Source organism: Cyclospora cayetanensis, unplaced genomic scaffold (assembly GCF_002999335.1).
Source record: "Cyclospora cayetanensis isolate NF1_C8 unplaced genomic scaffold, CcayRef3 CcayRef3_contig_9, whole genome shotgun sequence".
In the NCBI taxonomy this organism is placed as follows: domain Eukaryota; phylum Apicomplexa; class Conoidasida; order Eucoccidiorida; family Eimeriidae; genus Cyclospora; species Cyclospora cayetanensis.
The window spans coordinates 39,045-56,061 of record NW_020312763.1 but is presented as its reverse complement, the minus strand read 5'-3'; the positions used below and the strand labels follow the sequence as shown (position 1 = coordinate 56,061).

At 51.1% G+C, this 17,017-nt stretch overlaps 1 protein-coding gene across 1 annotated transcript; it reads right to left on the bottom strand.

Moving 5' to 3' along the window:
* Window positions 1-474: 474 nt before the first annotated feature.
* Window positions 475-16,856, bottom strand: LOC113146997. The gene is made up of 29 exons (XM_026336008.1): window positions 16,827-16,856; window positions 16,646-16,744; window positions 16,532-16,556; window positions 16,128-16,412; window positions 15,397-15,723; window positions 14,215-14,415; window positions 13,940-13,975; window positions 13,437-13,871; window positions 13,016-13,306; window positions 11,952-12,410; window positions 11,086-11,289; window positions 10,521-10,712; window positions 10,191-10,366; window positions 9,701-9,981; window positions 9,387-9,531; window positions 8,940-9,198; window positions 8,226-8,260; window positions 7,873-8,064; window positions 6,634-7,327; window positions 5,979-6,494; window positions 5,599-5,707; window positions 4,300-4,546; window positions 3,324-3,864; window positions 2,992-3,219; window positions 2,541-2,598; window positions 2,134-2,253; window positions 1,414-1,531; window positions 1,040-1,292; window positions 475-815 (listed from the first exon to the last, which is right to left on the bottom strand). The coding sequence occupies exons 1-29, from the start codon at window positions 16,854-16,856 to the stop codon at window positions 475-477; spliced, it is 6,897 nt and encodes a 2,298-aa protein (XP_026191793.1).
* Between the last annotated feature and the right edge of the window lie 161 nt (window positions 16,857-17,017).

Sequence of the window (17,017 nt, the reverse complement as noted above, 5' to 3'; positions counted from 1 at the left end):
CACAAGCATTTAAATATGCATAATGCCTCAAGGAAGAGAAGCAGGAGGCACACTGACGCGTGTGCGAAGTTGGCACGGGTATCCCTCCAGAAAGTGTTCCCTGATGGATGCACGGAAGCAGTAACTAATGTCTCGGAGGCTGCCCTAGCCAACACAAGGAGCACAAGACGACCTATCAAGATGAAGTACACTAAAAGCAGCTACAGGTCCTGCGGGGCTAGGCAGCCGTCTCCCCCCTAGTTTGCACTAAACCAACACCGCGTGCTTTATTGGGGGAATATTGCCGCTTACAGTCTGTGTGCGGCACTGCTTGCCTGCCCCATCGACTATCCAGGCATTCTCCCTTCACCTTTCGAATACAAGCAGTACACGACGGGGAGGAAAAGTGGGCTGAGTCACATTTTTCTGAACAGTGAGTCAAAAAGTGCGAGGAGTGAATTCCCCGAAAGAGATTCTTTCTTCATTCATTTGTCATTATTGCAAGTTCCTTAACGAATTTCGCCGCACGGGCGCACTGTCATTTTCATCACCCTCGTACGCGGGAACGGAGTCTGGAGTGACATCCGGCTCTGTATGTTTATCGTCGGAGTTGAGAAGTAGAGCCTCTTCGCTTTCTTCTTCATCACGCTTCTCCCTCAACTGCTGTAGCTCGAGACTAATAGTTGCATACCTCCCCCTCAGCCCCACCAGCTTCTGCAGGTCTATGCTGTATTGCAGGGAAATGTATGCTACTACAATGCCTGTGAAGGCCCCAAGGCAGAGGCAAGTAATGAGAAATACTGTGGCGTTTTCAGCCGCGATTCCAGGGTCACTAACTGTTCAGCATGAGCAACAGCAACACAGCAGAACAAACAAGAGTCAGTTTATGATTGCGTTTACATATTTGAATGCATACCTGTGTGGCTGGGTGCAGTTCTGCGCATTTGCGGGTCTAGGCCGGTAACTATTCCATTATGCGGGCATGACGGTGACCCCATTGTGCTGAGCAGTTTGACTCAAGTTTTACGCAGCCGCCATATGAAGTTCCGTGATTTCTCACCCGCACAGAGCATGTATTTAGCCTTGGCGCAAAAAATTTCCTTCTCCTCGACGCTCGACGCGGCATCCACAGTCAGGTCTTTCTCAAAACCGCGGAAAACGCAACTGTACTGCTCAAAGTTTCTTGCACCAATGGTGCCGTTGGAAAGAGAAGCACAAAGTTTGTACGCGTCAGTCTGCCAGTTTTGCCCAGCCAAGAGCGCCTCTCCTCTGAAACATGGTCGGTACCCGTTGGGGCAAGAGCACGAATCGGTCTGAAGGCAATTTACGCGCAGAAAAAAGCCAAGATTGCGCATTTCGGAGGTACTGCTTCAAATTTTACAGCTCTAGCTAGCGTTCTAGAACGGCATTCCCCATGACGCATCACAGGCGCACTGATATGTCGTATTCCTTCGTCGCGCCTTCCGCGTCCATGTTAACAAAAGTGCAACGCTGAGGAGTGATGTCCGCAGGAATGCTATTCCGATCTACTGATGGTGGCTTTGTGGTTGTGCTTTCCGGGCTCCAATCCTCAAGAAGCGGAGGGGCCTTGGTGGTAAACGTGGCAGGCACCAACAGGTCGCTTTCCGCACTGGGATCTGGCAAGTGCAGCCGCAAAGTACATGCAGAAAATGAACTGGCAGAGGAGGAGATACAAGCGAGTGAGAGATTGTAATGACGCTAATGCTTTGAAATCGGTATTGCAGAACACACACAGCATCTGAACTACATGCAAAACGAAAACAAGTCACCCAGCTCGAAGGCTGATAAGTCGGACAGTGGGCCCTCACTAGTGGCGTCATGAAAACAGAGGGCTAGCAATAGGAACAGCGCAGCAAAAAGCGCGCGTATATGTATTGCATTTTAGTTGTTATTGCATTCCTTATCTCCTAACCGAGGGGCCCCTATTTCAACGCACCGCAAAAAGGTGTAGCCGAGCACACACTCGTCTCCACCGTTCCTGCATCAGGCACAAACTGGAAGCAACCCTTCACAGATAATACTCTAGTGCGTTTTCCTGCACCTGCTTCCCTACAACCCTTCAAGGCGGCCACCAATTCCACTTTCCACGTAATCAGAGGCGCTTGTCGAAGGCGAGCATCGCAGGAAACTTACACAAGCTGCTTACCAGCAAGCGAGAAATCACGGCACTTAAATGATCTCTTTCCATACTCTAGCGCTTCGCGGGTCCTTATTCGCACCGACGAGCTTACATTTCCGGCACTTGGAATACAGCTGCGCAGAATTGTAGCATAGGCACGTATAGGAATCACGGGAAAAGGTAAAGTTTTACCGACGACATTTAACCCGTCAACATTAATATTGCGCACCATAATCTCATTGAAGGGCGGCATTGCCGGCCAGAAAAAGGCAAACGCGTCCTGTTCAGAAGACACTACTTCTTACGGCTCTCCCTACTGAAGTATTATATGAGCGATCCCTGCCGCACAACTCATGAACTGCGCTGACTTTTATGACAAGAATGAGGCAGCCAAGAGTCGCCAAACATTTTTTCTTCTTACCTCAATGAGCAGGCCGACCATTCGCTCCATTCAGTAAACTCGCACTTGGGTTCCTTTTCTGTCAGCAGAGCAAGAAAGCGCCTTCTCATGCAAAAAAATGGTAGGGAAGTGCAGAGGACGTATATTTAGGAAAGACGGGGATAACACTTGAGTTCATGGCGACGGGAATAAAACTTGAATTTATGGCAGAGAAAGCACAGGCGTCTGCAGCTGAATTTTTCGGCCGCCTACGCACGCTCTTACCCTTGCATAGAATGACTCCGTTTCCAGCGGCCACTGCGGCAAGTGACAAACGAGCAAAAAGGAGCTTCGAGGTTGCAGCATTAATTGTGTATCCCGCCGTATTTTGTTGGCTTTGGGGGGAAAACTAACATGTGAAGGAGAGGACGCGCCCTTCTGGCATGGTGTATGGAACGGTTAGCTCTCTGATGCAGAAACAGGGAGAGCCTACCGGGCGAAAGCGTGCATTTGTCCGCGAATTCTGGGGTCTCAAATGGCCTAATCAAACACGCTTCGTACGAAAACTCTTGAGCTTCGGCAATGCATGCGCGTAGCAGCTTTCTGCATAAGTCTTGGCAAAACACAGTGCCTTCTGTTGGTTCAGGTCCTTCGGAGTTCTTTGCCATCGCCCCCGAGCAGTCTGGCATCCTCGTGTCTGCGCGCGTCTCAGCAGCGGCAGCTATAATAATAAGCCACAAGCAATGAAAGGTTGGAGTTAAGGCTCTTCAAGCGGCCAGGGCAGTCCCTCGGCTCGTGCAAAACGCCTCTGTCAGCGGCTGTAACAAGCGTCTGGAGCGGCAGCGTGTAGACACCCATCGCGGAAAGCCGCTGGCTTACAAGTCAAGGGGTTTTCTACGCCTTCCCAATAGTTCAGTCCGTGCTGGCAGAAGTCGTTGAGGCTCTCCGTGCTGGCAAACTGCGTGAAAGTGAAGCGCTCCTGAGAGTCAGCCGTCGTGTCTTTGATGGACGTATGCAGGGGACAGTGGAATCTACCCAGACCTGCAAATGCTAAAAAAATACTTGAATCTGGAGCTTTTGTCGCACTCTCTTCAGAGCGCTGCCACAGTGGTTCTTGGGCAAGTGCTGTCGTGCAAAGCCCACTAGCCCCTAGTAAGGCATTTCGGATATTTAGCCAGTCTTGAACGATGTCGTCTGCACTGCACGGCTCCAGGCCGTCCTCCAAGCACGCACAGCTGACGGGCAAGCGCGAATCTTCGACGCTTCCCGTGTCTGCCGACGTTTCTTCATCAGGAGCTGTATTTTTTAGGAAGGCGTATCGGCTGCTTGGATCGATAATTCTGGTAAAGGTCGGTCTGCATGCCACCTGTCGCGCTGCATGCAGACAAAAACACGCCTTGGCGACAGGGTGCCCGCATGACACCCCCGTGCAGACATACACAGCCCTCAGCAGAAGAGTGCTTTTCCCAAATACTCTCTTGTATCCCGTGCATGCGTAGCGGGTAAGTGCGCTCCTTCTAGCTGACGGAGGGGCAACACACGCGGCATTCGAAGCTATGCACTACCCGACAAACCCGTTTCCAACTGCAATGCAATGTGCCATGCCCGCCTATATACATATCTATGTATATCTATCTATAATATATATATATGAAAGAGAAGGCAAAACAGGGAGGCCCCCTGCACTGCCTTGAAGTTGCCTGGGCTTTCTCTTAACAAAGCTCGCTATTTAAACCTGTGGCGGCTATCCAGCTCACGAACGGCAGGTTTAGTGGAAAAATTAACAACTCTCTAGCGTTGCCTTACCAGTCTGGAGAGCTCCAGAGAATTTACAAGTAAGGTAGAACTCCGAGGACGCAAGTTCGGAGAGGACACAGCTCTTGAACGGCGATTCTAAGGCGTTCTTTTCTAATAGCTTTGTGCACGCCTGCTTCACTGCTTCACACTTTTTCACGCAGGCATCACCGGACTGAGAATCGACGTGAACAGGAGTCGCTTGAGAGCAGTCTGAAGCGCACAGCGAAAGCACATACCCTTTGTACGCTGCCCTTCGCAGGAACAGGCCGTCGCACGTATTTTTCGTACAAACATTTATTTACGACTTCCACGTACATATCTTCTCTCACCAAGATCGAAAGAAGCGCTGCTGCACTCTTCAAGGCTTTCTACGCTAGCACAAGGTCTCGTAGTCACGACTGCACCGACATCCGCTTAGACCACCACACACATGCATACATACATGCACAAAACACACACACACATACACATGCATGTATATACACCCACACACATGTGCATGTATACACACACACACGTGCATGTATACACACATACACACACATTCACATGCATGTAGATACACACACATACACACACATTCACATGCATATAGATACACACACATACACACACATTCACATGCATATAGATACACACACATACACACACATTCACATGCATGTAGATACACACACATACATACATGCATGCAGGCTATTGAAATCTGATGCCGGTAGGGGGTTTCTACGCAGATATCACCACAGCCCCTAACACGCCTCTCGAAAACAGTTCCCCTGTCTCTGCTAATGTGTCGCCTCCTTCCAACGCTTGAAAGAAGACTGTATCCGACAGAAGCTGAGGAAAGCGGGGGAAACGGGGAGTGGGAAGGGGGGGCGAAGGGGTTTTATTCCGAGCCATGCGTAGTCGCCGACCTGATGAGGACGCAGGACTGCTAGTTCTCTGAATCCTGAACTGTACCGCCGTATGAACGGCTGGCAGTAAACACCTGAGGCATGCAGAATGGTCAAAAGATGCAAGTCCACTGAAGAGGCCTTTTCAGCAGCTAACATGGGGTGTACGTACCCCACGAGACATCAGAAAGAAAAATCAGCTGCCAGCGTCCGCATGCACTGTCCTATGTAGTCGCTGGAAATGTTTGCCACATACCACCATTTACAGAGCGCAGTTGTCAACTGCATACATGGCGAGCAAATTCGAACGTGCCCTTAGGTCGTCCTTTATTTAGGAAACGCTGGGCTTTTTAAGCATATTGCGATGCATGCGCCATGAGAGACAAAATGTGCGAAGGAGCGATACTCACGGCACGTCGCATCCTGACCAGTCTGAAGTTTCTACGGTGCTTTCTGAAAGAGAAAAAACTTCAGCGAATTGGGGACTTCCCGCTTCGCTTGCTTTCTCCTGGATTTCGTCTTCTGTTCAAAAAAAGACATCCACTGCCACATGGCAAGCGTGCTCTCTCGAAATCACGGTTTTTAAAAGCATTTGTGCATACGAGGGAGTCTGCGCATCTGTAAGGCTATTGCCAGCGAGAGACAGACAGAGCGAAAGAGATAAAAAAAGACAGCGCATCGAAACTTGCATGGCTGGGCCTAATGTGGAGAATGCATGTTCAACATACATGCACGATCTGTGAGGGGTGTCGTGAGCATTGTGATGTGCGTTGGAGGAGCACTGTCTCACTCGATTCGCATGGAAGGAATTGCTGGATCTCGTCGATTTTGCAGTACTTGGCGCCCGCAAATACCGGCTTGTATCGCCGCCTCGCCTTGATGACTTCTCTGTCTTTGAGCACCAACGCGCATGCACTCCACTGGGACCAGTCGGCCGTCCAGCAAGACCCTTCGCATTGCTGCAGCAGTCCTAGACACTGCATGCTTTCTTCCAGAATGCAGCTGACGGCCGTGTTGAGCCCATCGGCGACAAGGGGGATTCTTGTTCTGTGGCGATACGGAGTTGAGCCGTCCCCAGCTACACAAGTCGCACTGCAGGCGGACCAGTCTCCCCATTCGCTTTCGTAGCAGGAAGGGGGGTCAAGGGCAGCATCGCTGCCTGAAGCCTCCTCCTTCTTCTCTTCGTCGAGTTCCTCCCCAGTAGCCTGCGCTGCAGTTCGAAAAGCAAAAGGGCAGTGGCTCTGCTGCAGGAAAAAGGCAGCGGAAGCCTCTTTTTCGACTCCTCTCGAGTCAATCAACAGAAGGCCTCACCGCAGCAGGCAGCCCTTCCCGCCTGCCGCGGCTCCCAGCTGTAAGAAGAGCACCCTGCCCCTGCTCGCCGCTCCGCAAAATGAGCGGCACGCACAGCTCCTGCACGCATGCATGCAAGCAGCAGCAGCCGCCACTGCCACCCCTTCTCCCCCAAGGCATACGCTCACCGGGGCAGAAGACGAAAGGAGTGCTGTACTGACAAAGGTGAGAGCCGCTGAGCGACTCTTGACCAGTTCCAGGTCCTGGAAGATCCGGATACGCGGGATACGTCTTTTTAATCCACGATAAATACACATTTCCACTCGACTCTAGCGAACAGGCGTCCACAGACAGCTGCCAATACTCCTGAACTACAGGCTGCACGACTTCTGCAGGCGCCTTCTCGCAGAGGCCGCCTTTAGAGCGCAAATCGCGGAGCCACGCCAAGTCTCGCCCCGCTTCAGCCGACGTGCAAGGCACGGCGTGGCTTGGACACCCACACGTAAATGCAGCCGAATTCCACGCAAGATCTGAGGGATACTTCCGCATGTCGACTACGCGACACTGCGCGCTTGTCTCGGCATCCTCCATTGCTGCAGCAAAAGCAGCAGCCCCGCTGTGACGGACGGAGGCGGTAAATAAACGCATGCATGCGTGCGCGCGATGCCACGCAAAAAATGAAAGAAAACGCATACTACTGCTGGCCCTAGGACCGCCTCGAAGTAGTAACAACCGTCCTGCCTCAAAGAAAAAAACCAGCAAACGTTCCTCACGCTTTCCGCTCGTTTCCCCCTGAGCCTCATCGGAAGGCATGTCCTCTTCTGAGAGAGGCCACGCAAAACACAAGAACTACAAAAAACGCCTTTTCTAGGTAGCCCTTTCAGAGTTAAGGATGGGCGCTGCGACACACTTTCCTCCACGGCACTCCGCAACAGCTCTTGAAACAAATCGCAAACACATGATTGCAAGACTACAAATCCTGGGCCATGCAAATCCATGGAAAATGCGCCAACGAATAAACCCATACACACATAGATTCACAGACACGTAGATACACAGACACATAGATACACAGACACGTAGATACACAGACACGTAGATACACAGACACGTATATACACAGACACGTAGATACGCAGAGACATAGATACACAGAGACATAGATACACAGAGACATAGATACACAGAGACATAGATACACAGACACAAAGATACACACATACATACACACATGAACAGAAAGCTCTGAGAAAGTCGGCATTTGATTAAGAGGACTCTTCAAGCGCCACTTCGGGTTTGTGCACGGGCTGCGTGTGGCCTACACGCATGTACATGGGGAGATACCCTGAGCGCCAGAAGAAACGCGAGTGGGCGAAATGCATGAACTTTTAGACAGCAGAAGAGTGTCTCTGTGGCTGTCTAGGACTGGTGGTTTGCTGCAACCTACGTGGTAAGGTGCAAGAATCAAGGAAGTCCTTTGGAGAATGCAATTCAATACAATATGCAGGATTTGATGAATTGGAGCAGTACAGTTGAAAGACTCCCGAGCACATTTCTGTGCATTCTGCGTCGGTCAAGGCCTTGTCCTACACAGAACATTTTTATGGGCGTTTGTCTCTCTGACACATTGAAATTGCATTCTGCGAAGCTCTGATTTTCATATCTTTAGAGGGGGGAAGGGGGTGGGAGGCAGGGCTGCCACATGGGGAAAGGACCAAGTACGAAAACGCATTGCGTGCGAGCAAACCTCTATTGCTTTGACATTGCAGATGCTGCTCAACGCTGCGGCAGCACAAATTCCACAGGCAGGCAGATGTTCGAGGCCGAGGCAAGAACAGCAGAATGACGGTCATAAAGTGACCAGTGGTGTGTAAAAAGCATGTCATGAGACGCGGCAGCTGCGCCTCTGCGAGAAGAAGTAGAACCGTGAAAAACGAGGTTGCCACGGCCAAAAGGCAATCAAAACTGCACTTACGGGAGGTTGCGCTCATCTGAGTAACTGCAAGATCACGCAAACGGAAAAAACCGCATATTGAACATGCCGCAAACGTGTCTCAACTGAAACACCATGGGATATCAAGCATGCCGCAAACGTGTCTCAACTGACACACCATGGGATATCGAACATGCCGCAAACGCAGCTCAAATGACAGACCATGGCATATGTCGAAGATGCCGCAAATGCACCTCAAATGACAGACCATGAGATATGTCGAACATGCCGCAAATGCAGCTCAACTGACAAACCATGGCATATGTCAAACAAGCCGCGAATGCAGCGTGCACGAAGCAATTTTGCACGTGTGTTGCGGCCTTGAAAAAAGGAGGACCGTTTTTTGGTGTGGAATGCATGTCTTCACGATGGCTCTGAAGCTTTCTGAAAGGGGCAGCGGTACATAACGCCGTCGATTCAGATTATTATTTCCTAATGCCGCTCGTCTGGCCTTGCCGGAGTGCTTACTGGCGTCGATGTACAATCCCGTAAACGTCAGCATGGAGTGAGGCATCAAAGACAAGAGCTCATCTGTGCCGCACAAGGCCATCCAGGCGGATGGCGTCCACGTTGCACTGTCTGCGCTTGCCTTCCACTGGATGGAGTACTTCTCGTTTCCGTCAAAGCCAACTCTTGCGACTTGCGGAAAAAAGTGGGGGGTAAAGAACGTGGGCAGGTTCTCGGGGAACGGTATGGCTGCCAAATCGACTTGTGTCGAATCGAAGAGCTGCGAGCAGCAGCGCAACAGAACAGCATCCCGATGCCAGCTAGCTCACCGAGCGAGAGTTCGTGTTTCCCTCTCGACAGCTTTTTGTGCGGCCACCTTCTCCGCGCACTAGCCCTGCGCGAATCTTCACGTCGTCGGCACATACATACAACAGTGTGTGAGGTCCTTAGAAGGAGCCAAGGATTGGCTTGCTCCCTGGAAGGAGCTAAGGATTGGCTTGCTTGTCGAGGGAGAAGGAAGGAGCAGAATGCCCAACAAAGGATATTGCAGTTTGCATTATTGCCTCGCAGGGTTAAAGCTATCGCTTCCTGCCCACAATCGCTTCCTGCCCCTCTAACCCGTCGTACAAGGAAAGGGGGGGTTTGACGTGCCGCATTCAAACAAGCTTTACGCTGCACTGAATTCTCCTCTACTTGCCCCCCTCTACTTACCCCCCTACTTACCCCCTCTACTTACCCCCCTACTTACCCCCTCTACTTACCCCCCTACTTACCCCCTCTACTTGCCCCCCCTCTTTATCTTCGTTCCATTACCACTCTCCCCTAAATAACTCACCGCTAAGGACCGGCCTCCTAGCGACGCTGCCAGCGGACTGCTTTTCGATCCAGCCTCCGACAAGTCGGCAATCAAGTAGCCTACAGTTATCGACGCGAAGTCTTCCGTGCACGACAATCGCGCTTGAAGGCCTTGCGCATTTAATTCGAGCAGATTAAATGCAGAAGCCGCCAAAATCACCGCAGGGAACCGCCCTGTAGCGGCTTGAGGTTCTAAGAGGATAACTGCCTGCGGAGAGTGGCACGCATGCAGGTCGACCCCGTCTGCTTTGCTAAATGTCGAGCAACAGAAACAGGAGGCCCCTCTCGAACGGTGCAGAGGTGAGCTTGAAAGAAGAGCGCCAATTCCTGCAGGACGGCAGCCAGCGGGAAGGGGGGGAGGGGGGGAAGAAGCGCTCGACTGAAAGAAAGCCACCCCACGCAGCCTCGCCTTCTCACCTTCGAAGGATGCTGAATCGCAAATGGAATGCGAATTTGGAAGGCTCCCAGCTGCGTCAAGCTCAAACTGCCGACAAGAAGTCGAATCGGCGAATGCTTCGCAACGTACTGCCCTGGCGGGAGAGCTAAGTAGCTGGTCACGACTTTAAGCTCCGCTGATGCTGCTTGAGGTGAAGCTGCAGATCAAAAGCGCCGACACACGTCTCGCAAAAAAAGAGCCCCTTGCACAATTGCCTCTCCGCCTCTTTCCATCGTGCTAAAGAGCTGGAAATATCTTCGCTCTGCGCAACGCAAGTGCTATCGTTTTAGGTGTATCGGTGAGCAGCTTACACCCGCAAATACTTCCGAAGGCTTGCACCTTAAAGCTGTAGGACGTCACTGCGGATATGGCTAGCTTGGGAACTCCCGCTAGCGCTTGCGGTGCTCCCGAGAAAACAACTGGGGGAGGATAAATGGGTTCTGCAAACAAAACTTGACTTTCAGTGCCGCTTGCCACCATCCAGGAAACGGCCATGTTGGCAGCTGCAGCAATCGGATCGCATGCAGCGGGGGCAGGGGGGGTGAAGCGAGGGGGGAGGAAAAGGGGTGGAGTTGCTTGTCTGTCGAGCTTGCTTTGACGTCGGGGAGTGTAGAGAGTCTCCTGAGCTCGCTCTAGGAGGACTTCCGAAAGACGCTAGACATGCCATACCTCCGGCCGTTGGTGTTTGAGTGGCTGGAAGAATGTTGCGCAGCACAGCACACAGCGTTTGCAAGGCAGTTATGGTCTGCTAGGAGCAGAAAAGAAGTGTCTCATGCCTCGACACTCAATGGTAACACACGCAAGGACTCTCTACTGGGAAGCTTGGTATTCTGCATGCACAGTCCTACGAAACGCAGCGTGGCATTGCAGCCGCACTTGTGTCAAGCTCGCAATACTTCAGCGCGCTTTCCGTCTGTAGCTGCTTGAAGCACTCCATGATATCCTTGTACAAAGTAGGCTTTTGGATCATTAGAACCCGACATTCCCACTCAACGTGTCCACAGTAGTACTGACAGTACAGTGTGCTTGCCTTCTGGGGATTCGTCGTTACAGCAGTGCTGCAGTCTGGCGCAAGAGAGCCTGTAAACCGCAGCAGACAAGGCATACATATATATACGTATATACATATATACATATACATATATACATATTCATATATACGTATATACATATATACATACACAAATATACATATACATGTATACATATACATATATACATACACATATATACATATACACATACATATACATGTATACATATATGTACGTATACATATATACATATACACATATACGTATATGCATTTATACATATAGATAAATATATATGTATATAGAGAGATGTATAGCTCGAAAAAAACCGTTTTTTAAATGTGGTGCCTGCCGCTTTGTTGTGTGCAACTACTCGGCTGCCCGATTCTGCCAACAAGAAAAACCTTTGAAGGTTTTATTTGTCTCTTTCCCTCCCCCTGCTACTGGTGCCGCACCGCCTCGCTGGGAAAGCAGTTCTTTATCGGAGCCTGCGGAGTTTTGCACACGAGCGAACCAGCGAAACTTTATTACAGGTCAGCAAGCAAGCCAATCACGCAAAAGCTGCAAAAGCTGCAAAAGCTGCAAAAGCTGCAAAAGCTGCAAAAGCTGCAAAAGCTGCAAAAGCTGCATCCTGATAGGACGACCCTTGTTCGGCGAGCAGCTGAGTGAAGGCTGCGGGGGGAGGAAGAGGCGGTGGAGGGAACTAACCTAAGCAAAAGACACCTTTGATCCATCGCTTTTGCTCACACAAGCCTGCCTGAGATCCAGCCTCATAGTGCCACGAGGCCTTTGCAGAAGGCCACAGCGCGCGGTTGTTCTTTGCCACAATGACACCCTCGGAGCCATCCCAGAACTGGGAAAGACTCTCCTGCCACACGAAGTGTGTGACTTCTGCCTCTAGAGACGTGCATGCCCCCAGGGAAGAAGTGCTGCATGCGCAAGTGCCATGGCTTGCATCTTCGGGGCCAGGAGATTCAATATAGCAGGTGAGGGAGTTTCTGTTCGGAATGTAGCACTCCGCATGCAGTTGCCTGGCGATGCACAGCCAGATGTTTGCGGAGGCTGCACACAGGCCGCCAGCTTTTTGCGAGCACTGCGTCTTGCATTCTTCATCATCCGCAGCTGAAGCCCCTTCCACAGTTGAAAACGCGCTGCTGCATGATGGCACTGCACGGAGAAGCACGCATGCAGCCCGCACAGCGCTATCCAGCCTGTTCTCCCGAGACAAAACAAACTCCATGAGCGGAAAGGGTTGCATGCATGCACGCAATAGAGAGCAGCATGCAGCAGCAACCCGAGCCAGCCAGCGGGGCACAGCAGCTGGAGCACGCATGATGCAAGACTGAGCGCATGTCGTCACGTGTGCAACACAACATGAGAGTCTTGAGAGGTTGAAGCTTCTATCTGGATCGCTTCCCACCACACGCCTTACTTCTTGAAGGAATGCTGTCGAGAGCGACGTCTTGACGCATGTCTGAGGAGTGGCCATAGAAAGAGCAAGGAAACCAATCTGCATGGCTTGCACACAGTGACTGTCTGCTCACGGAGTCTCCACACTTCGCCTAATTCGGCTGAGAACAGCGCGATTCCGCAAAAGCGTTCGCTCTCAGCAGCATCGCAAAACTCTATCGAGCACCAAGAGGCTAGGGTCAAAAAAGATAGCCACGAGAGGCCGTTTCCATTCTACTAAGCACATAAAGAAGGCACCAAACCCCCGTAATCCCCTGCGTTGTGGCAGATAAGAGTTCGCTGGTAGCCACCCCGCGTCTCACCTTCACACAGCACGTAGGAAGATTCTTCTGCACATGGTGTGCTCAGTTCCTCCATGAGGCTCACGCTCAAAAGTCCAGCTTTCGAAGGTTTGAACACAAGGTAGTTGGATAAACTGACAGTTGCGCCTTCCGAAACGTGCTCCCGCCAGCTGCGGCTCACCAGAGCAGCATCCATGTCGCAGGGTGTTGCGCTATTGGGGCAAGCACACGAGTGGTGCGTCGCATCCTGCTTTCCTTGCGCGCGATACAAGGTGCATTGGAAGGGAAGTTTGTCCTCGGAAGCTGAATCGTCTGCGAGGCAAATTCAGAGAAAAGCGATTCTGTGGGGTCAGACAAAAACACGAAAAAAAATCCACGCGGTGTCGCTCGACACACACGAGAGATACGAAATAGCAGGTGATGCATGGGGGAGTCAAGAAACGCGCACCGCGAGCACAATTCCAAGAGACAAAGAATTCTCTCTCGTCTTCGGAGCACGTGTCGAAAGTAGGTTCGATCCCCTCAAGGGATGCTTCATAGGTCCGCAAGGATCCTTTCACAAACTCAGCAGGCAACAGTCGCTCGACGGCATCAGTAAGGGCAGCCTCCGCGCAGCCCGTGACTCTCTTGCCCTCCCTAAGCGTCGACGAGCTTCCAGAAACAACGTTTACAAGCGAAAACTGTTCATACGTTTCGCAGGTAGTCTCTAGCCGCAGCGTGTTGGTGGCGCTGCTCTTCTTGACGAAAGTGGAAAACTCTGAGCACAAGTCACGTGTTGCACACCAGGGATCGCCATAGCGTCTAATGCACGGATCCCCTCTACAGGCGTGTGCAAGGGCCAGACAAACCGATTCCACAAAGCAGGAAAAAGCGCTCGCTGGACAGGGGTTGCAGAAAAGCGGCCTTGCCGATCTTGCAAGACAGCGGCCGCGATGCAAAACTGACCGCTCTGAGTGGAGCTTTCATAGTCCCACCGTTTTTCTGCGCATACGCAAGCTCTGCGAAGAAATGAAGCTTTCAGGTTCGAGAACTAGAGACCATATGACGCTCTCAAGTAGAAGAAAAGGCGCCACGAGGCAGCTTTCCCAGCACAGCGCATGAGGCCGCACTTCCGCAGAGGGAGAAGCGACCCAGAGGGAGGCGTAGTTGCCTTTGCCCGCGCCACTTGACAATCACATGCGTGGTGGAAACGCGTGAATAAAGACTCAGAAAAGGCTGACCGAAGATGCAAGCCTGAACCCTCTCCGCTGCAGAGGAGCTGATGAATGAGAGCCGCGTGAAGTCGTAGTTCTTCCAGATGCTCATGAACTGATCGTAGGTGTCATGGACGCCAAATTTAGCCTCAAAAGCCCGCCAGATCGTTATACAGGGCACCTGACAAAACGGCTGGTCTGTTCCTTTGTAGCAATTGGGGCCTACATCTCCTGGATAACCGGCAGAGGAGCAGAAGGCACTCGTGCCATGCAGTCGTATATACGCATATATGCATGCACACACACATACGTAAGTACGCATACATACGAAACACACACACACACACATACATACATACATACGAAACACATACATACGCACATACATACACATGCACACATACCTACATACACATACATACACATGCACACATACATATATACACATACATACACATACACACACAAGCTTAAGCACCTATTGCGAAAATCACGGACGGAGGAAGTTTTAAGGCTCTGCAGCCCCCGATGAAAGTTTCGGACGAACCTAAGAACTCCTTGAAAGTGGATGTTGTTGTGGTTGTAGTTGTTGGCGGGTCTATCGTACCTGCAAAAGCAAACTCAGGAGCCTTCCACAAGTGTATCTGTCAGTCACCCATATCGGCGATACAGACATAAAATGAAGCTCACTGCGAACGTTTCGTAAAGGCGGTCTTAGGCCGATTGAATTCGACGCTTCAAGCGTACAATGTGCTTACGCTTGCAAAGCGCAAGCGCCTTTTGTCGCTTGCACGGATTCGAAACGGTGCTGAATGCTTCAAACGCCTTATCTGCAGCGGAGTATCGGATACCATCCGCTAAGTACACCCGTTCGTTAGATGCGACATCGTCTTTCCATGAATCCGAAATCTTTGCCTCCTCTACTGTACACGGTGAATCGAGATTTGGACATTTGCAGTACTGCTTGGAAGAATCCCATGAAGTCGTGCTCTTCACGTCGCATGAGAAGGAAGAACTGGCTGTAGGAGGAGGAGGACAACAACCATACATACATGTAACCACAGCAATAGAATGGGGCCTGTGTTCGACTGAAATGCTGAAGTGCACCATTAATTAAGGCTTCAAGTGCAGCGTTATGTGCGTTGGCAAGAACCACTGTAGGCCTTTGCTCCACATTCCTCTAAGGCTAAGGGTTGAATGGCGGCTCACGAGGGTCACAGTCGTAGAACAGAGCATATCGGTATTCATTGGAAGGCACATCAGTGCATATCGTAGACAACTCTGGGGCATTGGGGAGGTCGTAGATACCCAATTCGCAGTACAGCCTGTTGTTCTCTTTTCTGTCCTTTTGGCAAGCCTCCGCTACTTTTTCCGCCTGAGAGTACAGCAAGCAGTTCCAGTCGTCTCCTCGAAACGCGGAAGGATGTCCAACAACGAAATCAACGACTTTTAACTCCTTCTGGTTCTTGCAAAGTGTTTCTCCTCCGAATATGGCAGAGGACTCGAGGTCTTCTGCACTGTATTCTTGATACCCATCTGCGAAAGACACGGATTGCGTGTGCCCCCTTAGAGTGAATTTTCTCAGCTACATAGAAGCAATCGTAGTGCACAATCTGAAAAGCGTCTCAGGAGACACGATCCGCAGAGCACCATCAGGATGGAAATGCCACAAATGAAGCGTGCTCTGCCTTACAGTATTGGAGGACTGGCGCGGTGCTTGGTCGTATGCCTGGTTGATGACACCAAAGCACAAAAGCACAGAGCTTCGAGCTCCACCTTTTGCCTTACACCTTATGATCCATAAATGATGCTCTGGAGTCGAAAGCAACCCATCTTAGGGGTGACCAGCGATGCAAATATGCTATGCGGCCAGATCACACACAGTGCGTGGTACGTAGGAACAAACTGGCGGAAAGTAGGTAGTTCTTTATATGGCTCACCAAAGGAGCACTTGGTCTCAACTTTTATGAGAATACTTGAATCCACTTGCGGTTCCTTCGCTAGTTCTGTGGTGTTCCAGAAGTTGGTAAAGCATGACATTGGATCCGCACAACGCATGAAGCGTTCCGCAGCATATTTACTCCAAATTTCCTCACAGATAAAGCTGCACTGGCGCTCTATGACGGTAGTTCCGGTGAATTTGCACTGCGGGCCTCCATTGTTGTAGTCTGCTGCATAACGTGCTGCAGGCACACTCGCATATCCCCCCAACACGTGAAGCGTAGCTGCTTGCCACAGTCAGACGGACACCTGGTAGGAGGCATGTAGAGCCAAACACAGGCGGGGGTTCACACGAGACCCTGAAGATAGCCATGAAACATCTTCTAGGTGCACGTGAACTTACTGCGATCTGCGTCGGAATCATCCCCCTGCACGAAAGCAATGCCGCCAAAGCACAGGCATATGAGGCCACACAACAGCAGAGATATGCTCTGCGCTGTCATGATGTATCAATTGCATGACCACTTCGAGAACACGCTGGGTCACCCGCAAAGGCGGCGTGAGTACTCTGGTCCCAAAGCGAGGCGGTCGATTTTGCCCTCCTTTGTTTTTTGAACTGAAATGCCCGTCTCTTAGAAAAAAAAGCTGTAGGATCGAGCCGCCTTGAAACTAAGGCTAGATATTTCTGGAGCGTCGACCATTATAGGACAGTACGCAGCACCCAGCATATCCGATTAGCCAATAGAGCAGTCTCATGGTCTGTGATGTGACTGGGCCAGACCACCAGGCAGTCAAATGGTAGGCACGACTTCTGGAGTTAGAAGGAAAATACCTTCTCACAAACTCGTATTTGCGTGTTTTTTGAGGAAAGCTGGCCTCGGAACGCTCG